This window comes from Bos mutus, chromosome 24 (genome assembly GCF_027580195.1).
Source record: "Bos mutus isolate GX-2022 chromosome 24, NWIPB_WYAK_1.1, whole genome shotgun sequence".
In the NCBI taxonomy this organism is placed as follows: Eukaryota; Metazoa; Chordata; class Mammalia; order Artiodactyla; family Bovidae; genus Bos; species Bos mutus.
Window position 1 is genome coordinate 11,028,594 of NC_091640.1, and position 27,951 is coordinate 11,056,544.

General features: G+C 40.2%; 1 protein-coding gene across 1 annotated transcript in view; it reads right to left on the reverse strand.

The window, feature by feature from the left end:
- CDH7 (cadherin 7) overlaps positions 1 to 27,951 on the reverse strand; it is a 149,331-nt gene that overhangs the window by 108,788 nt on the left and 12,592 nt on the right. Inside the window, exon 2 of the mRNA XM_070361469.1 lies at positions 26,317 to 26,723. Coding sequence (XP_070217570.1) covers positions 26,317 to 26,526 — 210 coding nt within the window. The 5' untranslated portion in view covers positions 26,527 to 26,723. The remainder of the gene's footprint in view (positions 1 to 26,316; positions 26,724 to 27,951) is intronic.

Genomic DNA, 27,951 nt, shown 5'->3' on the forward strand with positions numbered 1-27,951 from the left:
CCACGAACTGTGGTCCAAAATATGACTCATGTCTCTCTTTCGTTGTTTCCTCTGCTTGGATTTACTTTTCCCAGGTTGGTAAATTCTGTATCTCCCTTTGGACTCTAAAAATACCACAGTCCGTGAAGCTGACCACCCTTTAAAAACTTACAACCCCTCTGTGGACACGCTTTATATCCATGCCCTTACGCATTTATCTCTAGACAATCTGTCAGCATCTGTCACGCTCTATTTTTAGTTATTTGCTCTTGCCAGGGTCCCCCCCCCTCACCTTGTAGGACAGAAGCTTCCATCTACTCTTGGTGCCTCACTCCCTCTTCAGTCTCAGTCATTATCCCTACTCCCAAATGGGCTCTGCTCAGAATTTCTACATCTTTGCTAACATAGATACAGTTAAACTTTGTTATTCCTGATTCTGTAGTCATGAATTCATCATGAGTTTGCCAACTGATGACCATTTATTCATTTGCAGTCGTTTGTGGGCATGAGCCAAGCCCCAGAAAGTTTGAATCTCCCAGTTTCCCCATTCCCATCTAAGGTTAAACACTCTGGCTTTCATTTCAGCCCTTATAAAGTAAATGTTTATTTTATTGTCTCTTTAGTGTCAGTTTTTTGTGTGTATGTTTGTACTTTCTATTGGTGTTTTTGCTATTTAAAGTGGTCCCCAAGTGCCATGCTGAAGTGCTAGCTACTGTTCGTAGGGACAGGAGGGCTGTGATGTGCTTTAGGGGGAAAAAATATGAGTGTCAACTAACTCCTGTTAGAGCTGCTCTCTGCGAGTTCAATGTTAATGATCAACTATATATATATATCCATATATATCACATAAAAGTTATTTATTATATATGAAATAAGGCGTTTTAAAACAGAAACACATACAAAACAAGGCTATATGCTGACCACTTCATGGAAATGACATAGGCTCAGAAGAACCTAACTCCGTGTGTTCCCCCATGATCAATGGTTCAGTATTTGCTCATTCAGTGTTCATGGCAACTTTGCAGAACATAATTTCAATAAGTACTGAAAATCAACTACCCATACATAGCCACCCATCAATGGAAAATTTTGCTCATTTTAACACTTTCATCATCCTTACACTTCACTTGTATCAATGAGCAGAAATCAACCACTAGGGTCCTTAGGTACCAAGGTTGTTTGCCCTGTTTATGATAGTATCTCTCTCTCTTAAGTGACAGATGCTGAAATGTGGCAGAGGAATCGTAAGGGAGAGAGAGAGAGAAGGACAGGACAGGGAAAGGTAAAAAGGAAAAGGACCTGAATCGCACATATGCTCTGCAATCCCTTCTGAAAACACAGCCTTCTAAAATATCTAAAAGATCAACTTGTAAACACAAAATTATTTTTTCTTAAGTGAAATAGCTCTTAATTTGTACCAAGAATCCATGTTCAAGTATATAAAATGCTTATAGTATAGAATAGTCATTATATGTATATTTCCATGTATTTGCATGAAATGTATATGTATGGTCAGATTACATTCATGATATTTTAGATAAAAATGTAAATGTTGTTCACCTGATTTCTTATGTAAATCAATATTTCTTTTCTCAATGACTTTTTATTATCTACTAACTGTGGTTGACATAAAATTTAGTACATCTGAAATAGCTAACCAAATGAAAGGCTGAACAGGGCCAATCTAAGCAAAGGGTTCTGAGCACCACCAACCTGAGCATTCAGAATCGATTCTCTGAGAAAATGACAATGATGTCACCATAAGACAGAATTAAACTCAAGTTTGGCAGATAGTCCTCTAAAACACTAAAGAGACTGTCAATTCCTCCCATTCTATCTCCATTTGGGGTAGTTGCTGCTGCTAAGTCGCTTCAGTCGTGTCTGACTCTGTGCAACCCCATAGACGGCAGCCCACCAGGCTCCTCTGTCCCTGGGATTCTCCAGACAAGAATACTGGAGTGGGTTGCCATTTCCTTCTCCAGTTATTTATCTCTATTTTTTAGCCCCACTGACTTCCAAAAAGCACTGGTGAGGACTATTGTGTGACTCAAATGGAGAACCATAACTAGCACTGCATTGGCCAAGAAGTTTGTCTCAGGTTTTTTCTGTAAGACCTTATGAAAAACCCGAAAGAACTGTTTGGCCAACCCAATACAGCTGGATAAGAGTCAGAGATTTGGGAAGTAAAATCTTATTGGTTTATCTGCCAAAAGGCCAAGACTAGAAGCAAGACTGAAAGTGAAAGTGAAAGTTGTGTAGTCATGTCTGACTCTTTGAGACCCCATCGGCTATACAGTCCAAGGAATTCTCCAGGCCAGAATTCCGGAGTGGATAGCCTCTCTCTTCTCCAGGGGATCTTCCCAACCCAGGGGTCCAACCTAGGTCTCCAACACTGCAGGCAGATTTTTTACCAGCTGAGCCAGAAGGGAAGCCCAAGAACACAGGAGTGGGTAGCCCATCCCTTCTCCAGTGGATCTTCCTGACCCAGGAATTGAACCAGGGTCTCTGGCATTGCAGGAGGATTTTTTTTTACCAACTGAGCTAGCAGGGAAGCCCAGAAGAAAGACTATTGAGGACATAAAATCTAAAGACAAATGCACTCTCAGTTGAGGCAAGTGCTAACCTTGATCTTGTGTTTCCCTGAGGAACAGCCTTCGTAAGAGTGAGGTGTACAGGGCACAAAATTTAAAGTGGTGGCTCGTTCTCATTCGTGCAAGTTCTGATGGCAGAAAAATATGAAGGGTGGCATGTATCGCTGGGAATAAAAATGCACCAATTTCTCTATGTAATTTTTCCTATTTGGATCTTGTAACTTAATCCATCATGTTCTGAGTTCAGGGTGTAAGCTTTTGAATCAGCATGGAACCAGCTCTTGATAAAAAAAATAACAATGGTAGACACTTAAGTATGCTTAGCATTTTGCTGTAGATCAGCATCAAGTAAATACAAAGGAAAAGTCAATGACTCCCAGAAACATACAGATTAAAACCACTAAGTGACTAACGACACCTTCCATTGAGATACGATCAAAAGCAGAAACTATGAGAGAATTTACATTCTCTATGCAGACATGGTTATACCACCAACAAAGCAGTACTCATAATATCCTTATGACTACTTGTTTTTTAACATAAGACTATGGTATACTTATGTACCATATTTTATATACATTTCTAGGTTGAATAATATTTAGTTATGCTTTGGTGGTCTGTGGGAGCAGGGTATGAATTCTTATTAGCATTCTCACATCATATAACCAGGGGAAAAAAGCACAAGATTACTCCTAAGTTACAGGATCAAACTGTAGTGAAGTCTATGAAGCCAGAATATGTATTCTCTCCATTCTACTAGGTACCTCTATTTGGATGGATAGATTTGCTCCAAGCTGGAGAATGTTTTGTTTTTTTCTTTTCACCTAAAGACAAGCCTCACCATAGTGACTTTATAATAAGCCTCCTATGAGCTTCTGGGTGAGTTTAACATTCATTTTATCTAGAAATCTTGAGGAGTTTCATGTTCATATGTATAGCTTGCCCTTAAACTCATGTGGCTTTCATTTGGATATAGTCAACTGATTTGATTGTTTTCATATGTGAAGAGATATTTAGTGACAGAAGCATTTCTTCAGCTTTATATTGTAGAATTATCAATAACCTCAGATATGCAGATGACACCACCCTTATGGCATCAAATGAAGAAGAACTAAAGAGCCTCTTGATGAAAGTGAAAGAGGAGAGTGAAAAAGTTGGCTTAAAGCTCAACATTCTAAAAACTAAGATCACAGCATCTGGTCCCATCACTTCATGGCAAATAGATGGGGAAACAGTAGAAACAGTGACAGACTTTATTTTTCTGGGCTCCAAAATCACCGCAGATTGTGATTGCAGCCATTAAATTAAAAGACGCTTACTCCTTGGAAGGAAAGTTATAACCAACCTAGATAGCATATTCAAAAGCAGAGACATTACTTTGTCAACAAAGGTTCGTCTAGTCAAGGCTATGGTTTTTCCTGTGGTCATGTATGGATGTGAGAGTTGGACTATTAAGAAAGCTGAGCACCAACGAATTGATGTTTTTGAACTGTGGTGTTGGAGAAGACTCTTGAGGGTCCCTTGGACTGCAAGGAGATCCAACCAGTCCATTCTAAAGGAGATCAGTCCTGGGTGTTCATTGGAAGGACTGGTGTTGAAGCTGAAACTCCAATACTTTGGCCACCTGATGAGAATAACTGACTCATTTGAAGACCCTGATGCTGGGAAAGATTGAGGGCAGGAGGAGACAGGGACGACAGAGGATGAGATGGTTGGATGGCATCACTGACTCTATGGACATGGGTTTAAGTGGACTCCGGGAGTTGGTGATGGACAGGGAGGCCTAGCGTGCTGCGATTCATGGGGTGGCAAAGAGTCGGACAGGACTAAGCGACTGAACTGAACTGATATTGGAGAACTGCATGTCAAGAAGCCCCTCTTCCTCTACCACATATCCTTTGGATGATTTATTTCAGTATCCTGTTTTTTATTTTTTTAAAAGAAGGAAAATAACCTTTGGTCCTCTTTTTCCCTCGGACTTTAATTATACTATAAGAACACCTGCATATCCGAACTGTTTCCTCTCCAGTGGCAATTCCTAGAAGACTAACAATACTTCTCAACATGTAACCTCTGTGTCCCTCCATCTGTGTGTAAGACCATCAGAAATGCAAGATAGTTTCTCCTTATTTATCTTTCCAATGACACACACATACCGAAAATATCAGTTTCTCCAAATATTAGATTATATCAAGACGTTTAATCCCCTCTCCTCCCTCAAAATATCAGAATTTCACTACTCCAAAAATGTTAGGCAAACAGTATTAATTCTCAACACATAAGCTAGAGGTGCTTAAATGCTACTTGTATTTGGAACAAAATCAAATTAATCAAACTCCATTTCTGAATTCAGAACTTAATGGAGTGTAGTTTGGGTAAACCTTAGTGGGAGGCTTGAGCCAAACTTCAGACTAAAGGCGTAATCTTAAAAAAAAAGAAAGGAAAGAAAGAAAATTAACTGAGAGATTAACAAGCTTTATCTAGTTCCATTAAGCATCACTTTTCTTCAGTAAAATCCTAATAGCACTGGAATCTCTTGCCTCCTGGGAAATTCTCAAAGATGTCATTAGCTTTCTAGTTTTGGAAAGTATTTGAGAATAAAACAATCCTGTGTGCATGCGTGCGTTCATGCATGCGTGTGTCCTGCCCTTTGGAAAGTATTTGAGAATAAAACAATCGTGTGTGTGTGTGTGTCCTGCCCTTTGGAAAGTATTTGAGAATAAAACAATCGTGTGTGTGTCCTGCCATTTCTTCAAATCTGTGGTTTGAAAAGCTGTCCTATGAAATTTAAATCTGATTTGATTCTGAATATGTAAAATTTAAACAGCAGCCAAATCCTGGAAGTGTTTTTAGGATATATATCAAGTATGATTCATCAATAATAATCAAAAGAGACTGTCCAAGTACTCTTCATCAGTAATGACCGAAAATGAATATATGTGTTTCAAGTTGTTCCTAATATTTTATAAATGTAACTCACAACTGCTTTTCCCATCAAAAATTACTGTTGTTTAGCATTTAACACATTTCAAAGCATTTCATCTGTTGGCGGTCCTGACCTCAGCTCGGTGGAGATCTGGCAACAAGCATCCATTCGTGACAGAGGAGCACACCAGGAGAGGACACTCAAAGGACTTGCCTGTGGTCACAAAGTGGGCCAATCTGAGGGGTCTTGCTTGAATTACTCCTTAGACTACAGGTTACTTTGAAACTATGACACCTGATGCAGGGCAATCACAGAAATGGACTACAAAGCAAAAATATGGATCACTATTAACAGCTAACCCTTCATGAGTGCTTCCTATGTGGCAAAGATGAAGTATTCTGCGTAGATTATCTTCAGTCCAACGACTGTGTTACATAAGATCTATTAATAAACCTCAGTGGTTCAGCAGGTAAAGAATACGCCTGCAATGCAGGAGACACAGGAGACAGGGGTTCAATCCCTGGGTCAGGAAGATCCCCTGAAGGAGGAAATAGCAACCCACTCCAGTATACTTGCCTGGAGAATCCCCTGGATGGAGGAGCCTGGCGGTCTACCGTGCATGGGGTTACAAAGGGTCAGACACGACTGAGCACCAAGCACACAAATTATTAAATCCATTTTACAGAGATTAAGTTGATAGAAGCTGTGTACAGGTGACCCTCTGAATCCATAGCTCTCACATCCCCAGGGGTTCAGGCAGCTTTGAAACCCACAGATAAAGAGCACCAACTCTACTAGGCCATTTTATGTAAGGGACTTGAGCACCCTCAGATTTGGGATCCTCAGGAAGGGGGAGGGGAGATTCTAGGACCAATCCCCTGCAGATGCTGAGGGATGATATAATTCCCAAGCAGTGATGGTGAGGTTCACGCTCGCCTCTCCTTGATTTATGAATCTGTTAGGATTTAATAACTAACTAGGCTAAACTTCCTCCAGATGCACTGCCATAATGTGCCAATTCACTACCATTTGTATTAGGTAATATACCCTAAGGTATATTATGAAAACTGTCACATAATTTCCAATTCCCTAGGAAAACAAAAGAAAACAAACAAAAAAAAAGCTTCCTTTTCTAAAGCCCTTATATATGGAATCTAATCCCTATTTCCTGTTTTTAAATTTTAATTGGAAGATTATTACTTTGTAATATTGTGATGGTTTTTGTCATACATCTACATGAATCAGTCACAGGGATACATGTGTGCCCCCACCCTGAACCCCCCTCCCACCTCCATCCCCATCCTATCCCTCTGGGTTGTCCCAGAGCACTGACTTTGGGTTCCCTGTTTCATGCATGGAACTTACAGTGGTCATCTATTTTACATATGGTAATACACGTTTCAGTGCTAGTCTCTCAAATCATCCCAACCTCATCTTCTCTCATTGAGTCCAAAAGTCTGTTCTTTACATCTTTGTCTCCTTTGCTGTCCTGCATGTTGGCTCCTCATTATCATCTTTCTACATTCCATATATATGCATTCATATCAGTCGCTCAGTCCTGTCCGACTCTTTGCGACCCCATGAATCGAAGCACACCAGGCCTCCCTGTCCATCACCAACTCCCGGAATTCACCTAGACTCACGTCCATCGAGTCAGTGATGCCATCCAGCCATCTCATCCTCTGTCATCCTCTTCTCCTCCTGCCCCCAATCCCTCCCAGCATCAGAATCTTTTCCAATGAGTCAACTCTTCCCATGAGGTGGCCAAAGTACTGGAGTTTCAGCTTTAGCATCATTCCTTCCAAAGAAATCCCAGGGCTGACCTCCTTCAGAATGGACTGGTTGGATCTCCTTACAGTCCAAGGGACTCTCGAGAGTCTTCTCCAACACCACAGTTCAAAAGCATCAATTCTTCAGCGCTCAGCCTTCTTTACACTCCAACTCTCACATCCATACATGACCACAGGAAAAACCATAGCCTTGACTAGACGGACCTTTGTTGGCAAAGTAATGTCTCTGCTTTTGAATATGCTATCTAGGTTGGTCATAACTTTCCTTCCAAGGAGTAAGCGTCTTTTAATTTCATGGCTGCAGTCACCATCTGCAGTGATTTTGGAGCCCAGAAAAATAAAGTCTGACACTGTTTCCCCATCTATTTCCCATAAAGTGGTGGGACCAGATGCCATGATCTTCGTTTTCTGAATGTTGAGCTTTAAGCCAACTTTTCACTCTCCACTTTCACTTTCATCAAGAGGCTTTTGAGTTCCTCTTCACTTTCTGCCATAAGGGTGGTGTCATCTGCATACCTGAGGTTATTGATATTTCTCCCGGCAATCTTGATTCCAGTTTGTGTTTCTTCCAGTCCAGTGTTTCCAATCATGTACTCTGTATAGAAGTTAAATAAACAGGGTGACAATATACAGCCTTGATGAACTCCTTTTCCTATTTGGAACCAGTCTGTTGTTCCATGTCCAGTTCTAACTGTTGCTTCCTGACCTGCATACAGATTTCTCAAGAGGCAGATCAGGTGGTCTGGTATTCCCATCTCTTTCAGAATTTTCCACAGTTTATTGTGATCCACACCGTCAAAGGCTTTGGCATAGTCAATAAAGCAGAAATAGATGTTTTTCTGGAACTCTCTTGCTTTTTCTATGATCCAGGGGATGTTTGCAATTTGATCTCTGGTTCCTCTGCTTTTTCTAAAACCAGCTTGAACATCAGGAAGTTCACAGTTCACGTATTGCTAAAGCCTGGCTTGGAGAATTTTGAGCATTAGTTTACTAGCGTGTGAGATGAGTGCAATTGTGTGGTAGTTTGAGCATTCTTTGGCATTGCCTTTCTTTGGCATTAGAATGAAAACTGACCTTTTCCAGGCCTGTGGCCACTGCTGAGTTTTCCAAATTTGCTGGCATATTGAGTGTAGCACTTTCACAGCATCATCTGTCAGGATTTGGAATAGCTCAACTGGAATTCCATCACCTCCACTAGCTTTGTTCATAGTGATGCTTTCTAAGGCCCACTTGACTTCACATTCCAGGATGTCTGGCTCTAGGTCAGTGATCACACCATTGTGATTATCTAGGTCGTGGAGATCTTTTTTGTATAGTTCTTCTGTGTATTCTTGCCATCTCTTCTTAATATCTTCTGCTTCTGTTAGGTCCATACCATTTCTGTCCTTTATCGAGCTCATCTTTGCATGAAATGTTCCTTTGGTATCTCTGATTTTCTTGAAGAGATCCCTAGTCTTTCCCACTCTGTTGTTTTCCTCTATTTCTTTGCATTAATATACAGTAATTTGTCTTTCTCTGACTACTTCACTCTGTATAACAGGCTCCAGTTTAATCCACCTCATTAGGACTGATTCAAATGTGTTCCTTTTATGGTTGAGTAATATTCCATTGCATATATGTTCCACGACTTCCTTATGGAACATGTAGGTTGCTTCCAGGTCCTGGCTATTGTAAACAGTATTGCAATGAGCATTGGGGTACATATGCCTCTTTCAAATCTGGTTTCCTCAGTCCGTATGCCCACCCGTGGGATGGTTGGGTCATATGGCAGCTCTATTCCCATTCCCTTTTATTCTCTACACGTTTCTTACCAGGCAGCCAACTGAAATCTTCCTGTTCTCTTTTGCACTGAACATTTAAGAAAGCCCAAAATAACCTACCTCCTTCCTCCATTCTTTTTCTATTTACTTGCTTCAGCTGAGTTTATGGCAGACTTTAAAAAAGGGCTGTGGCCATCACAGGAATTCTAGGGAAGGTCAAGTCTGTGATTTTGGCTCATCCAGGTCTATCTCCTGGGCCCCATATGTTCCCAGTGGACTAGCCTGTATCCTTGAAACAACTCAGAAACAGCAGTAGCTTTAGACTCTCCCAATACAGCCCTGAGGAAACCGTGCACACTTGGATGCTCCAGAGTCAGAAACCTGTGGAAAACGCCACGTCCAGGCCTCACAGCTGTGTGATGGGTTACAGCTGCAACAGGCGCTCAGCCTGGAGACCTGCTTAGGCCAGAGTACTCAGATTTCTTAACCCTGCCCTAAAGGTTCGTCTAGTCAAGGCTATGGTTTTTCCTGTGGTCATGTATGGATGTGAGAGTTGGACTGTGAAGAAGGCTGAGCGCAGAAGAATTGATGCTTTTGAACTGTGGTGTTGGAGAAGACTCTTGAGAGTCCCTTGGTCTGCAAGGAGATCCAACCAGTCCATTCTAAAGGAGATTAAGTCCTGAGTGTTCTTTGGAAGGAATGATGCTAAAGCTGAAACTCCAGTACTTTGGCCACCTCATGCGAAGAGTTGACTCATTGGAAAAGACTGATGCTGGGAGAGATTAGGGGCAGGAGGAGAAGGGGACGACAGAGGATGAGATGGCTGGATGGCATCACTGACTAGATGGATGTGAGTCTGGGTGAACTCCGGGAGTTGGTGATGGACAGGGAGGCCTGGCGTGCTGCAATTCCTGGGGTCGCAAAGAGTCGGACACGACTGAGCGACTGAACTGAACTGAACTGAACCGTGCCCCTGAACTTATTGGAACAGTGTGTGATACTCTATAGTTATATAGGCAGTGTTTATGCAAAGTTTAGAATGACACTGTCAGTAAATAATCTGTTAGAATACAAACAAAATATTTAAGAAAAAGCCTATTTAACTTTTAAAACGAAAGCAGAATGCTGAGAGACCTGAAGGCACAAGTAAGAGAAAGCAAATACCAGCGGCATGTACAGGAAGCTTTCAGAGTGTGCTGAAGAGCAAACAGGCCCCTCATTTACCACTTTTACCTGAGGAAAACAGTATTTGGAGAAATTGATTTTGGCTTTCCTAGTTAACATGCAGTTTTACTACAGCTGCCTTTTAGCATATTCACTAGTTATGTTATTGATCACATCTATTAGTCCAAACCCTAATTTTTTTCCTATTTTCTTCAAGAGATAATAATGCTAATAACAACAACAAAAATAATGTTGGGATGGCCAAAAGGTTCATTTGCATTCTTCCTTAACATCGTATGAAAACCGGATAGAACTTTTGGCCAACCCAGTGGGTAATGCAATCATGTCTTGTGTTATGACACAATTCATAGTAAGGGGAACAAAAATCTTGGTTTTCTCTTTTTAACTGACTGGATCAGTTGTAAATTATTGAGGTTTAATCCTGCCCATGACAACAGTTGCTATGGGGCTTGGTCAGTTACAGAGATTTTTATCATGTGACCTTGGTACAGGGCTCCATAGCCACTGCTTGAAAAAATAATAAAAAGAGCTACTGCATGACTGTTGAAGCCTCTGGAGTTGCTTAAACTCCTTCCCCCATGTTAAGTTTCTATTTCTCCTATACATTCTTTAACTCTAGATATGAGGTTAAAAATAGAGTGCTGTGAAAAACTAGCTTGATAGTGTGCCCAGAGTTTACAGAGAAATCAAACTTAGACACAAGTCAGAAGCCATAGACAGTGTGAAGAGAGTAGCACCGAAAAAAAAAATGAACACACACACACACACACACACAATGTGCTATTAATCATGTGAACATCAGTCCCTTTTGTTTTTAATCATAAATCCCACTGTGAAACCTTAATTGGATCTGAAACAAAACGCACTTCTTCCTCTGACACTAACCTTTAATCCTCACTCATTTGTATGTTTTTCCATCATCAATTGTACTCACATTTCCAACAAATGATCTAATCAATGGAAAAAAACAGTCCTGTTTCAGATCATTATACTCTACAACCACTCTCCCAAATTCCGGAACACAGCTGTTGTGTCACAGCCAGAAGTCTATGTGCAGGAGCTACAATGATTAGGCAACAAGACACCTACCCTTTGTAATAAGGCTTGTATTTTTACTTTCAATGTCAAGCTTTACAATACTATCCCCTCATTTGACATGAGTCTTTGTAAAAAAAGCACTTTTCCAAGGTTGTGTATCTACTCCACAATTCAAGTTACTTTCATTTTAGACAAGGCTCTGTGTTTCTTGATGCAGTACATTTGTGATTTCAGCATTACAAATAAGCTCTCTCAATGTTCTATAGTCATGTGATTATTTCTCATCTGTTTCCTTAGCTACTGGTTAATCATCTTTAACTATTGACAACTTCACTTTTCTTTGTGGTTCAGTCACTAAGCCATGTCTGACTCTCTGCAACCCCATGAACTGCAAAATCCAAGGCTTCTCTGTCCTTCACTATCTCCTGGGTTTGCTCAAACTCATGTCCATTGAGTGGGTGATGCCATCCAACCATCTCATCTTCTTTTCTTAGACATAATTATCATTCATTGAATCCCATTGACTTGAGCTCACTATTATCTGCTTCTGCAGAATAAGCAAAATCAGTTAGCCGTCTAAATTCAGCTGTTAGGATTCAGTTGAGAAAATTACATAAACTGTGGCAAGGGGATAGTGTATGAAATACAAACCTGAGTTTCTCAGATATGTTATCAAAAAGAAAATGCCAACTTTTTCATTTTTCACTTCAGAGAATCGAATGTGTAATCTTTTACACTGCACAAAGATTCTGCTCCAATGTGGACACTTAAAAGTCTCACAAATCAGAAAAATCTAATTTAAGCCTGGTTTGACTAATTCCACCAGTGATCATCACAAATCTTTCAAACTCGCATCTGTTGAGCATTATGTATGTGTTGTCCAAATCCTGATTGTGTGTTTTCAGTTAAATACCTTAAAACATGTCAGCATTTTAACTAAGAAGATAAGTAAATATCCTAAGGGAAGCATTCTTATCAGATAATTGTGCACTGTTTACACACAAAACTTGCTGGAATGATGTTAATCATTTTGGTTATAGTAATTACCATTCCTGTGACATAGCCCCATCTTGAGAAATTACTCTTCTGCATTTATCTTACAGCAGACAGAATTTGAGCTGAACTAGAAATGAATATGGCCTTCTTATACTCTTTTGGATTTTCCCCCATATCTCTTCAGTTCACTCAGTCCTGTCCAACTATTTGTGACCCCATGGACTGGAGCACGCCAGGCCTCCATTTTCATCACCAATGGCTGGAGCTTGCTCAAACTCATGTCCATCGAGTCGATGTCATCCAACAATTCAGCCTTTGTTTCCCCTTCTCCTTCTGCCTTCAATCTTTCCCAGCTTCAGGGACTTTTCAAATGAGTCAATTCTTCATATCAGGTGGCCAAAGTTTTGGAGCTTCAGCTGCAGCATCAGTCCTTCCAATGAATATTCACAACTGATTTCCTTTAGGATTGACTGGTTTGATCTCCTTGCAGTCCAAGGGACTCTCAAGAGTCTTCTCCAACAGCACAGTTCAAAAGCATAAACTCTTCGGTGCTCAGCTTTCTTTACAGTTCAAATCTCACATCCAAACATGACTACTGGAAAAACCATATCCTTGACTAGACAGGCCTTTGTCAGCAAAGAAATTTCTCTGCTTTTCAATATGCTGTCTAGGTTGGTCATAGCTTTTCTTCCAAGGAGCAAGTGTCTATTCATTTCATGGCTGCAATCACCATCTGCAGTGATTTTAGAGCCCCAAATAAAGTCTGTCACTGTTTCCATTGTTTCTCCACCTATTTGCCATGGAGTGATGAGACCATGTGCCATGATCTTACTTCTCTGAATGTTGAGTTTTAAGCCAGCTCTTTCACTCTGCTCTTTCACTTTCATTAAGAGGCTTTTCAGTTCTTCAATTTCTGCCATAAGGACAGTGTCCTCTGTGTATCTGAGGTTATTGATATTTCTCCCAGCAATCTTGATTCCACTTTGTGCTTCATCCATCCCAGCATTTCTCATGATGTACTCCACATAAAAGTTAAAGAAGCAGGGAGACAATATACAGCCTTGATATACTCTTTTCCCAATTTGGAACCAGTCTGTTGTTCTGTGTTGGGTTCTAGCTGTTGCTTATTCATCTGCATATAGATTTCTCAGGAGGCAGGTCAGGTGGTCTGTCCCCATCACTTGAAGAATGTTCCACAGTTTGTTGTGATCCTTCAAGTCAAAGACTTTGGCGTAGTCAATAAAGTGGAAATAGATGTTTCTCTGAAACTCTCTTGCTTTTTCAATGATCCAATGGATATTGGCAATTTGATCTCTGGTTCCTCTGCCTTTGCTAAATCCAACTTGAACATCTGGACGTTCACAGTTCGTGTACTGTTGAAGCCTGGCTGAAACAATTTTGAGCATACTTTGCTGGCATGAGAGGTAAGTGCAATTGTGAGGTAGTTTGAACATTCTTTGGCATTGCCTTTCTTTGGGATTGGAATGGAAACTGAACTTTTCCAGTCCTGTGGCCACTGCTGACTTTGCCAGATTTGCTGGTATATTGAGTGCAACACTTTCACAGCATCATCTTTTAGGATTTGAAATAGCTCAACTGGAATTCCATCATCGCCACTAGCTTTGTTCGTAGTGATGCTTCCTAAGGCCCACTTGACTTCATATTCCAGGATGTCTGGCTCTAGGTGAGTGATCACACCATTGCGGTTATCTGGGTCATGAAGATCTTTTTTGTATAGTCCTTCTGTGTATTCTTGCCATGTCTTCTTAATATCTCTGCTTCTGTTAGGTTCATACCATTTCTATCCTTTATTGTGCCCATCTTTGCATGAAATATTCCCTTGGTATCTCTAATTTTCTTGAAGAGAACTCTAGTCTTCCCCATTCTATTGTTTTCCTCTATTTCTTTGCATTGGTCGCTGAGGAAGGCTTTCTTATCTCTCCTTGCTATTCTTTGGAACTCTGCATTCAAATAGGTATATCTTTCCTTTTCTCCTTTTCCTTTCACTTCTCTCCTTTTTTCAGCTATTTGTAAGGCCTCCTCACAACTATTTTGCCTTTTGCATTTCTTTTTCTTGGGGATGTCTTGATCACTGCCTTCTGTACAGTGTCACGAACCTCCGTCAATAGTTCACTCGGTCTATCAGATCTAATCCCTTGAATCTATTTCTCACTTCCACTGTATAGTCATAAGGGATTTGATTTAGGTCATAACTAAATGGTCTATTGGTTTTCCCTACTTTCTTCAATTTAAGTCTGAATTTGGCAGTAAGGAGTTCATGATCTGAGCCACAGTCAGCTCCTGGTCTTCTTTTTGCTGACTGTATAGAGCTTCCCCATCTTTGGCTGCAAAGAATACAATCAATCTGATTTTGGTATTGACCATCTGGTGATGTCCATATATACAGTCTTTTCTTGTGGTGTTGGAAGAGGGTGTGTGCTATGACCACTGCATTCTCTTGGCAAATCTCTGCTAGCCTTTGCCTTGCTTCATTTTGTACTCCAAGGCCAAATTTGCCTGTTACTCCAGGTGTTTCTTGACTTCCTACTTTTGAATTCCAGTTCCCTATGATGAAAATGACATCTTTTTTGGGTATCATTTCTAGAAGGTCTTGTAGGTCTTCATAGAACTGTTTCATTTCAGCTTCTTCAGTGTTACTGGTTGGGCATAGACTTGGATTACCATGATATTGAATGGTTTGCCTTGGAAACAAACAGAGATCATTCTTCCACTTTTGAGACTGCATCCAAGTACTGCATTTCAGACTCTTTGGTTGACTATGATGGCTACTCCATTTCTTCTAAGGGATTCTTGCCCACAGTAGCAGACGTAATGGTCATCTGAATTAAATTCACCCATTCCAGTCTAATTTAGTTCACTGATTTCTAAAATGTCAATGTTCACTCTTGCCATCTCCTGTTTGACCACTTCTCATTAACCTTGATTCATGGACCTAACATTCCAGGTTCCTATGTAATATTGCTCTTTACAGCATTGGACTTCACTTCCATCACCAGTCACATCCGCAACTGGGCGTTGTTTTTGCTTTGGCTCTGCCTCTTCATTCTTTCTGGAGGTATTTCTTCACTCTTCTCCAGTAGCATTTCAGGCACCTACGGACCTGGAAAGTTCATCTTTCAGTGTCCTGTTTTTGGCCTTTTCATACTGTTCATGGGGCTCTCAAGGCAAGAATACTGAAGTGGTTTGCCATTCCCTTCTCCAGTGGATCACGTTTTGTCAAAACTCTCCACCATGACCCATCCATCCATCTTGGGTGACCCGACAGGGCATGGCTCAAAGTTTCACTGAGTCAGACAAGGCTGTGGTCCATGTGATTAGCTTGATTAGTTTTCTGTGATTGTGGTTTTCATTCTTTCTGCCCTCTGAGGGATAAGGATAAGAGGCTTATGGAAGCTTCCTGATGGGAGAGACAGACTGTGTTGGAAAAAGGGTCCTGTTCTGATGGGCAGGGCCATGCTCAGTGAATCTTTAATCCAAATTTCTGTTGATGGGCGGGGCTCTGTTCCTTCCCTGTTGTTTGACCTGAGACCAAACTATGGTGGAGGTAATGAAGATAATGGTGACCTCCTTCAAAAAGTCCCATGCATGCAATGCCACACTTGGTGCCCCCGATCTAGCAGCAGGCCACCTCCAACCCACACCTCCTCCAGAGACTCCTGGACACTCACAAGTAAGTCTGGGTCAGTCTACTGTGGGGTCACTGCCTCTTTCTCCTAGGTCCTGGTGCTCACAAAGTTTTGTTTGTGCCCTCCAAGATTCTGTTTCCCCAGTTTTGTGTAAGAGTCCACATCTCTTGGATACTATGTTATATGTGTGGTGACAAGAGAGATGAAAATCCTCAGGCTTTTGGTCTGAGAAGAATTAAGACTGGTTGAGGCCAACACAAGTATTTTCCTGGCCAGTTCCTTTTCCCTAACTGTTATTTGCTGGAACGAGTTCAGATCTTCTCTTATGTTGAATGTTAAGCCACGGAAGGACTGATGCTGAAGCTGAAGTTCCAATACTGTGGAGACTTCAGGCAAAGAGTTGATTCATAGGAAAAAAAACATAATGCTGCTAAAAATCGAGGGTAGGAGGAGAAGGGGGCGACAGAACAGTGAGATGGTTGGATGGTATCATCAACTCAAGGCACATGAATGTGAGCAAACTCTGGGAGATAGTGAAGGACAGGGAAGACTGGCGTGCTGCAGTCCATGGGTTCGGAAAGAGCTGGACACGACTGAGGCTGAACAGCAACAAGCCATGATGTACAAAAGTAGGCTAAGTTGATGCTTGACCCTACTTCCTCCATCTTCTCCCACCAGCTCAATGGAGTACGGCAGTGTACGGCCAACCAGCTACAAACATTCCTAATGTCTTTATAACCCCTTTAGGGATGGGCTAATGGTCTCCCCACTTGTTTGAAGCTGCATTTTAATCAGTTAAACTCCTTGAGTGTATTGTGTATTTCATATACCAAAAACTAGAATTTTTTACAGATGAGTTTATTTTTAATTGAATAAAAGTCCAAAATATTTTCTTTCTAGACTCTCAACAGTTCATTATTTTTCCATACTCTATACTGGAAATTTCTGTTCCAGGGTTCATTTCTAATATTTCTGAGTCCCAGCTAAATACCATTTTAATGTCTCTGTTAATTACCATGTCCTGTTGCTCAAGTTCATTTTCAAGATTTAGTAAAATTTAGGAAATAGCATGTAATACTAATAATTTGAGAGTCCACATAAAATGTATCTATTCTGTTGAATATATACCCTTTTAAAGGAAAAAGTTTGCAAAACATGTCAAAAGACCTTGATAGTATTGCAACTAAATCTGATACTTTGAAGGAAAACAAAATTATTTTCATAGAAGTAAAACAATATATTTCCAGAAATTTACTTTCCAGACTGGCCCTCTAACACTTTTGAATTGTATCTCTAATGATTGCTCCCTTACTCTACTCATTGTACTTCCAAATGCATCTATTACCTCATCTCCAATATAAGAATCCTGAGTTCAAGGCCTTTCTGAAGATTTAATCAGTACTGAATATGAATCAGAAATTTTATTGGCTCTATGAAGAATCATTAGGAGAAATCATCTTTTCCAACATTAAACAGAATACCATTGATTGTTTAGACTTTAGCTCTTATGAATATATTAAAATGTAAGACATTCAGTTGCATTCTCTTTTACCTTAGCCAACTATACCTATTATTTTCCAAAGCAATGTTTTATTTATAATCATGAGAGTTAAACACTTGTGGCACATCTCTACAGTATAAAACAGTTCTTTATATTTTGTAAGCAATGAGAAAGAAAGTTCTTATTTAAATATAGATTAGTAGACATCTTCTTGGAATCTTAGACACCAGAGAGCAGTCTCACATGCTTCAGAAGAAAAAAAACCAAAATCAATTTCTCTGAGACATCCTAAATTGATGTGCTTTTGAGAAACAAGATCAATTACTACATAAAAGTATGGCTATTACCTGACAGCATTTTAGATTTAAATTTCATCCACGTTTCAGATAAACCCACAACCCCATCCTAAAAATGGACGATGGACTTTAATGAACCATTCAATGCATATCACCAGTTATATTTATCCTAATCCATAATGGCAGCTTAGATAGTTCTATACCTCCTTCAGGATTTCAAAACTTTCAGATGTTTTTTTCAGTAGAAGAATGTGGCAGGCACCACCGTGACCAAGCAATCAAAGTCAATATCTGTAAGAATGAGCCCTGTTAGAAGCCTGTGTCTCCTGAGAAGCAGCAGTGAGCAGGACACCGTACCGTTTCTGTGGCATTCCTGCCCAAACTGCATCTCCTGACACGTCTACATTAGGAAGAAACATGAAACTAACCCCGACTATGAGAGACTCTACCAAATCACTAGTCAAGGACAACAGACTAAAGAAACAAGCCAAATTCAAGATAGGATTCAGGATTGGCTTCTACCAGAAAAGTCACTCGACTGTAACAACTGGAAAATTCTGAATATGACCTGTTGATAAGTAAAGAGTACTGCAGCCATGTTAACGTCCTAGTTTAAATAATAGGTATAGTCACTGCATGCGTGCAAGCTCAGGGACTCAGTCTTGTCCAACTCTTTGGGACCCCATGCACTGTAGCCTGCCAAGCTCCTCTGTCCGTGGAATTTTCTAGGCAAGAATACTGGAGTGGGTAGCCATTCCCTTCTCCAGGGGATCTTCCCAACCCAGGAATCAGACCCACATCTCCTGTGTCTCCTGCACTGCTGGCAGATTCTTTACCTGCTGAGCCATCAGGGAAGCCCAATATGTGTAGCCATTAGTCATGTATGATACTGTCATTCGGAGAAGCTGGGTCCTACTTTGCAGCCTATGTGTAAGGCTGAAATGACTTCAAGATGGTTTCAAATTTTTACCTAGTTGATCTCTGTTTTACAGATGAGAAGACTGAAATGTATGCATTTTAGAGCATTGCTTAAAATAATGAGGAACTTGACAGTATAACCCAGGGTTTCTGCTTACTGATCTTTCCACTATATAAAGCTTCCCCCAGTAGTTTTAGAAGATTCTGTCCTACCTTCTAAGGAGATAATTCCTTTTTTCTCTCCTCTAATTTGAAGACTGAATCATGAAATCAGAGTGTTTCCAGGTATCCTCGTACAAGCCTTTGTTCACGGATCCATGAATTTGTGCCTCTGGTTACCCACCTCCACAGCTACAGATCAGCTGTGGAACTGACTCCTTTCCATCGCCTGTTACCTGCTTGGTTTATCAACCAGGCAATGTTAGGATGGAGAGGCTTTTTTTTTTAACTCTTTTATCTAAGACGGTACCTAACCTAGAGCAGGTACTTAATAAGTATTTGAAGAAGAGAAGGAAGGGGAAGAAAGAAAACACGTGACAGACTGCCTAGCATGCCAAAGATGTTAAGCATAGTTCTACAAACTATTGTTTCTCTCCAGTGATCACGATCACTATGACAGATAATCAATATAAATCAGATGAAACGATTAGGATGAAATTCCTCCCACGCTAGCACTCATCCATATACGCTTAAACCAGCAAAGCCTCAGTGCCTGGCCTGTGCTTGTCTAATTCTGTCATTTATCTTGGTGAGTCACAGAGACTGACTGTGTATCAGTGAGCATGGCATATATAGTTGGTCAGTTACACTTTTCTATAGAAAAGCCCAATAGCATCCTTTTAGCAGGAACTTTGTCTTTGCATTTAGAAATTCAACATAAACATAAAAACCCAACTATTATACACTGAATTAAGCTTTTCAAAATTTTTGCTCCTCTCACCAAATGGGTGACAACTGTGCACAAACACACACATTAAAGAAGACGGGATTTTAAATGATCTTGATCAACATAAACAATCAACATAAAAAAAGAAAATTTAGAGCCAATCTAGACTATCTAGTTTGAGTGTGTGTGTGTATTCAGTCACTCAGTTGTGTCCAACTCGTTGTGACCCCATGGGCTGTAGCCTGCCAGGCTCCTCTGTCCATGGAATTCTCCAGGCAAGAATATTGGAGGGGGTTGCCATTTCATCCTCCAGGGGATCTTCTTGACTCAAGGATCGAACCTGCACTTCCTGCATCAGCAGGTGGATTCTTTACCACTGAGCCATCTGGGAAGCCCAAGTTTGACTATAATTAGGTTTATAACTGCAAGTCCCTATCCTCCAACTTCTAGCTGTGTAATCTCACCTGTAAACTATTTGGTAGCTAATTACAACCTTCATTTCTAACCTAAGATAACTTTGAAGAGAAAATAAGCAATATTAAACTGAATTAATGGTACGTTTCTGCATTTTAGTAGCAAAATCTGATATATATTATTTCCATTATGGTTTTGAAAGAACACACAAAGACTTCGGGTTGTTGATTTTATGTGGAGAAAACACATTTACTACTTTATAGTTATACCAGAGTTTTATAAGAGCTAAAAATAACTGTCAAAAAATATTTCTAAGAGTCTGAACTTATTTGCATCCCACAGAGCTTATCCATGTCCAAATTTCTTTTGAAGCCACCAGGAGCTCCACATTTCTACCAACAAAGTAACAAGAAGATAAAAACCAAGGTCTTCACAATTCACTCTGGTTATAAAAATGTTATGAAAATGGGTTTCCTATGCATACACAGAACAAACTATTTGTTTTATTTTAAGATGGGAGCCTATTTCAGGTAATCTACATATTTAGAGGATGCTTTTGCTGTTTTCCCTCTGAAACCTACGAAATGTAATTTCTACCGTGATATACTAGGTTAGCCAAAAAGTTCATTCGGGTTTTTCAATAAGGTGTTATGCAAACACCCTAGTGAACTTATGTTCTTCCCTAAGTTCTTAATATTTTGGATTATTTTCTTTTTGTGTATCTCATATAAACTTACCCTCATGAAGGAATCTGATTTGTAACCCAATTCTCTTAACACAACCTCCCTTCAAGAGGAAAGTTTCTTTTCTGGAACAGTGAGCAGAGCTTCGGGGATCAGGAGACAGAGAAATCTTTCAGTGAGAGATATGGCTGTGAGGTGCAATTAAATGCATCAAAGACACTCAGCAACACTTTCAAGCCAGGTGAAATTGAGAGCAGAGTGAATCCCAAACTACATTCCTATGTCTTTGATTCTGACTAGGGTAAGAGGCATAAATTCTCCCTGAATGAGTGGGGACGAAAGGGGAGTAGCAGAAAAGGTAAGAGTGATGTTAACAGCTCAAGAAGCAGACTGTGGAAGAAGCACGAAACACACATTTCAGTGAAAGTGATGGCCTGGAGCACAGCGGACGCCTGGCAGCCCATTATACTGAGCAGAGATGAAAAACACTTAATACCTGAGACTCAGGCTCAGTGGTTTTGTAGACAAATACTTTTTTGTCAGATGGTTAGGGGATATTAAGTGAGAAATGCCGAGGTGAGGAAAAGACGGGACTAGAAAACTGCAGTGTGATGCGATCAGATGGCTAGACACAGCTACTTCCCACACACCTCAAAGAGCCAGGTCAGGGTGATGTAAATTCACAGGAAGAAGAGAAAAGAAGGGCATCTCTACTTCATCCTTCCCACGAAAGGACAAGAACACAGTTGTAATTAAGAAATACTCTTGGGGACCTCCCTGGAGGTCTAGTGGTTAAGACTCTGCGCTTCCACTGCAGGGGACACAGGTTCCATCACTAGTAGGGAAACTAGGATCCCATGTGCCTTGCTGCACAGCCAAAAAAATACTTCTCTTAAGGAAAGGTGTACTATTTACTATTCTTTAAAACGGAGCTCCATATAGCACAGTGACTCTGGTTAATAATATTGTATTGTACATTTGAAAGTTGGGAAGAGAGTGGATCTTGAAAGTTCTCAACACACACAAAAAGACTTTGTAACTATGTAGAGTGATGGATGTCAACTAGGCGTACTGTCATATCATTTCTCAATTTATACAAATATGGAACCATTATATAGCACACCTGAAAATAACACAATGAGTATGTCAACTATGGGGCTTCCCAGGTGATGCCAGTGGTAAAGAACCCATCTCCCAATCCCTGGGTCAGGAAGATTTCCCTGGAGAAGGAAATGGCAACCCACTTCAGTATCCTAGCCTGGAAAACTCCATGGATAAAGGAGCCTGGCAGGCTACAGTCCATAGGGGTGGCAAAGAGTCAGGCATGACAGAGAACAAATACATCAATTATACTTTAACTTACAAAAAAAGCTCCATCAGAGTAACGACTCCTTACGTAAGACTCAGCGGCTTGTCAATTTGAATGACAAGATAACAGTGAGATGCTCACGACAAATGTCAGATTCTAACCCAGCCCAGCAGTGCGTCCTGGAGGCCTCTTGCAGAGGATCTGGAGGAACTCCTGGTCCCTTTCAACAGACTGGCCTACTTTCATCTTGAGTTATCAAAGTCCGGAAATTGGCTAAAATAAAAGGTGATAGCCATCTTGTGACTTCAGTGTCCTACCTTAAAGACCAAATTTCATTTAACTGTAGACTAATTTAGCTGATCTTGTTGGGCATCAGCCATTAACATGGTCTTCAACTTTGAAGGTAAAAAAATTTTAGATGTGATCTGACATTTGAAGTCCACATGTTTAAGGTCTGAATCATTCACCCACATATGTATGCCATAGCCTATTCCTATACAAGACATGTATCGCCAAGCACATCCAATATGGACCATTCCTATAACTAATTGCAATAAGTTTAAATACTATTTAATACATAAAATAATGTCTACTTTCATCTGAAGGATCACCACTATAACACTGGACTCATAAGACAATAGATTATCCACAACCTGGTTAATTTATAATTAATATGTCGTGAAATAGATAAATATGATGTCTAGATTAATGTTCCAAATATTTTATCTCATTATTTCTCAGTAAAAACAAACAAAAAAATTTGATTTACAGATATCATTATTCCTATTTTAAAGATGAGGAAACTATAATTTAGTACTATTAGGCAACTTAACCTAAGTCATACAACTAGTAGGAAATGCCTGAGTCAGCAGTAAGACTGAAGTCAATTTGACACATACAATACATACTCATTTTGTGATTAAATTAAGCTATCAAGTTTAGCAAGGTCATCATTTACATTTTCCAAATTACCTAAACAGCTCGATTTTCTCAAGAAGACTCAGAGTGTAGCCATCTAACGAGCATACGTTAAATATGCATTTGTGAAATGCATTATCTGCCTATCTATTCTCCTGCATATTAATCTAGAACCTTCTATTCTGTCTTTGAAAACTCTGGTCATAGCCTCCCTCAAGGTAGGAAAAAAAAAAGAAATGAAAAGTATATATATATATATATATATCTACTGTACACATCCAAGTGATAAAAACTGTACTGAGGTCAAAATTTTCCTTTAACTCTGCCCATTCAGGACACCAGCCTAAAAAGACTCATTTTATTTTCTCAGACAAAAAGTCTCGAGTATTCACATTCTCTACCGCCTTTTCTCAAGCAAATGTAAAATGCACCTTTTACAGCCTTTCATTTGTCTCTCTTCTCTATAAATTTCTCTCCATCTCAAATTATTTTATTGCCCTTTTTCTGTATTTTAATCAGTTAAGTGTTTTTTAAAACCTATTTCCATCCTGAACATTTTACTGTGAAGAGCACTATTGAACTCCCAATATACAGCCTTCAAGAGATAAGCACAGACTTGTTTCCTGCCACATAAAGTCTGCTAGATGATTGTCTCTAATTAACTGAAAGGAAAGTACAGAATATTTGCTACCTAATCAAGAAACCACACAATTTCTCTTATTAATAGAAAAATAGCAACAGCATTGCCCAGTACTTTTGCACGTATTTGGAACTTAAGTAACCTAGAGACATGCATTCATAACTTGAAACTGACTTAACGTGGATTATCTTGATAGAAGCAGTCTGAATTGTTATGGTGAAGGTTATAAAAATTAAAACGAGGTGTTTTTTTTTTAATTTTAAATTATCTTGATTTCCAAATGTCAATCTCACTCAAGCAACTCCATTTAAAACCAAATTAGTAGGAATATTTTAGTCATGTTTAGAAAATTTTACATTTGTGCAAAAGTGTGATTCCTACTGGGTTTCCCTTGTGGCTCAGCTGGTAAAGAACCTACCTGCAATGCTGGAGACCTGGGTTTGATCCCTGGGTTGGGAAGATCCCTTAGAGAAGGGAAAGGCTACCCACTCCAGTATTCTGGCCTGGAGAAGTCCATGGACTATAGAGTCCATGGGGTCTCAAAGAGTAGGACACAACTGAGTGACTTTCACTTTCACAAACTGATAACTACTGATAGTAGTAATAACTACTATAATAATAACTGATCCTTTGGACTTTCCTGGTGGCTCAGACAGTAAACAATCTGCCTGCAATGCAGGAGACCTGGTTTGATCCCTGGGTTGGGAAAATCACCTGCAGAAGGGCATGGCTACCCACTCCAGTACTCTTGCCTGGAGAATTCCATGGACAGAGGAGCCTCAGTCTACAGTCCATGGGGTCACCAGTAGTTGGACATGACTGAGCTACTAATACTTTCACTTTTCACTTGTCCTTTATGAAATATTTACAAATTATTATAGATCTATCCATTCAACCAAGTTTGATGAATTTCTCAAATGTTCATTAAAAATGAATGAAATTATGAGCTAGAATCTAGGTCACTATCATTACATAACGTTAATGCTTTCACTTGATTTACAAGAAAATAAGAGAGATGGAAAGATTTAGTACATAGTAAGTATAAATGATGGTGCTGTGGACATAAGCAGACTGGCTCTGAAAATACACATATGCACACACACACACACACACAAAAAAAAACTTGTGTACATCCTTTCTTGGGCTTCCCAGGTGGCACTAGTGATAGGAACCTACCTACCAATGCAGGAGACATAAGAGACATGGGTTTGATCTCTGGGTCGGGATGATCCCCTGGAGGAAGACACAGAAACCTGCTCCAGGATTCTTACCTAAAGAATCCCATGGACAGAGGAGCCTGGCAGGCCACAGTCCCTAGGGTCGCAAAGAGTCGGACACGACTGAAGCAACTTAGCACACATGCATGCACATCCCTTGTCAGGACAAACTTGCTATGATAGGCTAGACAGTTTCCTAATCCATGTCCCTAGAAATCTTTAACATATCTGAATTCCTTTGTTACAACACAGTATCAGTATTTGTACAATGTAGAGGCATTTAAAGAAAAGAAAGAATATATATATAATAAAAATCACCTTGGTTTATGTAGACAACTACCAACAAAAACAGATTTTTCACTCTTACTCAAGGTCTATTCAAATGAAACAATGACCTGTGAAACAAATACCGAAGATCCTCCTTCAATCATTCACACTTGAAAATACACTCAGGGATAAATTCATCAGTGTGCTGAGCTTCACTTTACCAGGAAAAGATGCATAAAACTGACTAAGAGCAGACATGCAGATGTATAGATGTCTTGCAAACACATTCTACTTATAGAAACCCTTCTCCAGGGCTCAGCACCAAGTTGAAAATCTCAGGCCATCTTCACAGACGTGAACACAGCCAAACCTGCATCAAACCAGGAACTGGAACATGGTACCAGGATGGGGAAAAGCCATGTGCCCTGGAGTGCACCCTTCAATTCAGCAAGTGCTCGAACGGAAACCGCTACCCAAACATGCAGACAGAAGGAGGCAGTGGTAAAGAATCTCCACTTGGGCACTACTTGGCCGCCAAATAAATACACCCCAAACTGCCCACCATTCGTCTAACATCACTTCTCTTGAACCTCGGTTCATGCTCATTTTTAACCAAAATGTTAATTTTAAAAAGGAAATTTTAATAGTCCATTAAAACAAAACCACCACTTAGAAATGTAGATTTGAACCGCTCCTGATTTGGAAACAACAGTCCCCATAATTACACTTTTGCCATTCTCAACTGCCAAGTATCAGAACAGGATACATAAGCCTCAAGTTAGTATGAGCATTATTAGCCTCGTTAACTCCCAGAAAAAAAAATCTCAAAAATCTACTGGCTCATAGAACCCACCAGTCTTCATTTATTACTTCGGGGTCCCCAGCCTCTGGACCATGGACCAGTACATCCTGTCAAATCAGTGGCAGATTAGATGAGAAACAGAGCAGGCAATAAGTGTAATGCCCTTGAATCATCCCCAAACCATGTTCCTTATCCTTGTCGGGGGGAAAAATTGTCTTCCATGAAACTGGTTTGAAGCACCAAAAACGTTGGGGACTGCTGTTGAGTAAACATTCCTGCTTTAATTTTGGAACGACAGCTTTACTAACATGCCACCATCATGCTAAACGAGGCGTGAGTACGAGTCTCGCCTGTATCTTGGAATAAAGCATCATTCCCTAAACTGTGGCTTCACGAGATGAGTAACACCTGGATGACTGTGGCAGCGTGGCTAATGCCAGAAACCTCATGACAGCTTTGTGTTTCTCATCTCCAAAGAAAAAGGAGCCGTTCTCCATTCAACCACAGACATTCACAAGAACCGTTTGTGACCTGGAAAAGCCAAATACCCTACCTTTCCTACATAGAGCGGGTCTGAACCCATGTACTCCTCCAGCACGAAGAACTGATTCCACACCCAGCTGCGCTTCGTGCGCGACCTCCCTGATTGGAAATAGGGCTTTGATCCGGACTTTGAGAGCTCCGCTTGACTCATCCCCGAAAAACACAGGAAAAGCGCGATCAGCTGAAGAAAATGGCAGAACTCCACTTTGCCCAACTTCATCTTTTTTTTTTTCTTTCTTTTTCCTGTGTAAGAAAAAAACCTTGACAAGAGAGAAGGCACAGTTCCAGTTGGCTTAGTAGCTCTTGCCTCCGGCAGGGTGTCAGCTGGGAGTGTAGAGATAATAATTTGCAGAGAGTTCGAAGGGGAGAGGTCACAAGTGCTGAATAACCTTCGCCCAAGAATGGTGTAATAGGTACCTACCAGAACAAAGAGAAGAGCTGGTGTCAGAAAGCAAAACACAGAAATACCTTTTAACTTGCACTTACTAACTCATTCTCTTTTTTTACTTTGTTTTTAACACCAAAAACATTTTGCATTGGAGTACAGCCAATTAACAGGGTTGTAGTAGTTTCAGATGATCAGTGAAGGGACTCAGCCAGACAGACACATGTATCCATTCTCCCCCCCAAACTCCACTCCCACCCAGGCTGGTCACATATCACTGAGCAGACTTCCCTGTGTCTTTGTTGGTACTAACGCACTCTTGATCATCCAAGATATCATTATTTGCACTATCATTAAAATATGATGACAAACTTAGAAAACTGCAAAAGCTGCGGCCAAATTCACAAATGACATAAATACTGCTGATGAAGAATTATCCTGATTCCATAATACAACCTTAAAATTTTCCTGGTTCTTCTAGGGCATTCTCATTGGGAGCATATGGTTTATTTAATACAAATGGAGCAACCCATCAGTTAAAAAAAATCATTTTAATGCTAGGCATTTTTGGGTTTTTTTGTCCTTTTCTATCACAGTTTCATTTGTTGGTATTAGAATATGAAAGCCAAGCAGCTCAAAGCAGGGATTTAACCAAATGGAAAGGACATATGCTAGTTTAAATCTCTCCTGTGAAACTGCAAAGAGAAAGAAGTATGAGATGCTTCGAAACAGGTTGATTGAGTCTAAGCCACCGAACACCAGCTGTTTTGATGTGTTCTGATTTGATTGTGATCAGCTGAAAAGCTCAGTGGTTTCCAATTTCTACCCTTCAAATTTATTGTCATGTATGCTGTGGAGCGTGTTTGGTCATTCTACTGCACTGAAGGTATTTGCCGCTTTACAAATATTTACTGAACCCTTGCAGCATGGTTTGTGCATAGTAGGGCCTTTCTCTGTCAACAATGACAGGACTGAATTATACTGATCATCAGAGGGGTGAGCAAATTCGATTCTATATTGAGACTGATTCTCAGTTCCACACACGTAAGAGGTGTCTTAGCAGCAGCAAAAATCTTTTATCCTCAGGTCTAGTTATTTCAGTTACCAAATTCTGATTATGCAAGAGATAATCAGTTTACAATGCCAACTTCCCAACACACCCCAAAACACAGAGGAATGAGAATTTATGACCAAGTGCTCACTTAAATCACTGTTGCACTTTGGGTTATGAATTCATTTGGCAACTGTAAATAAATCAAC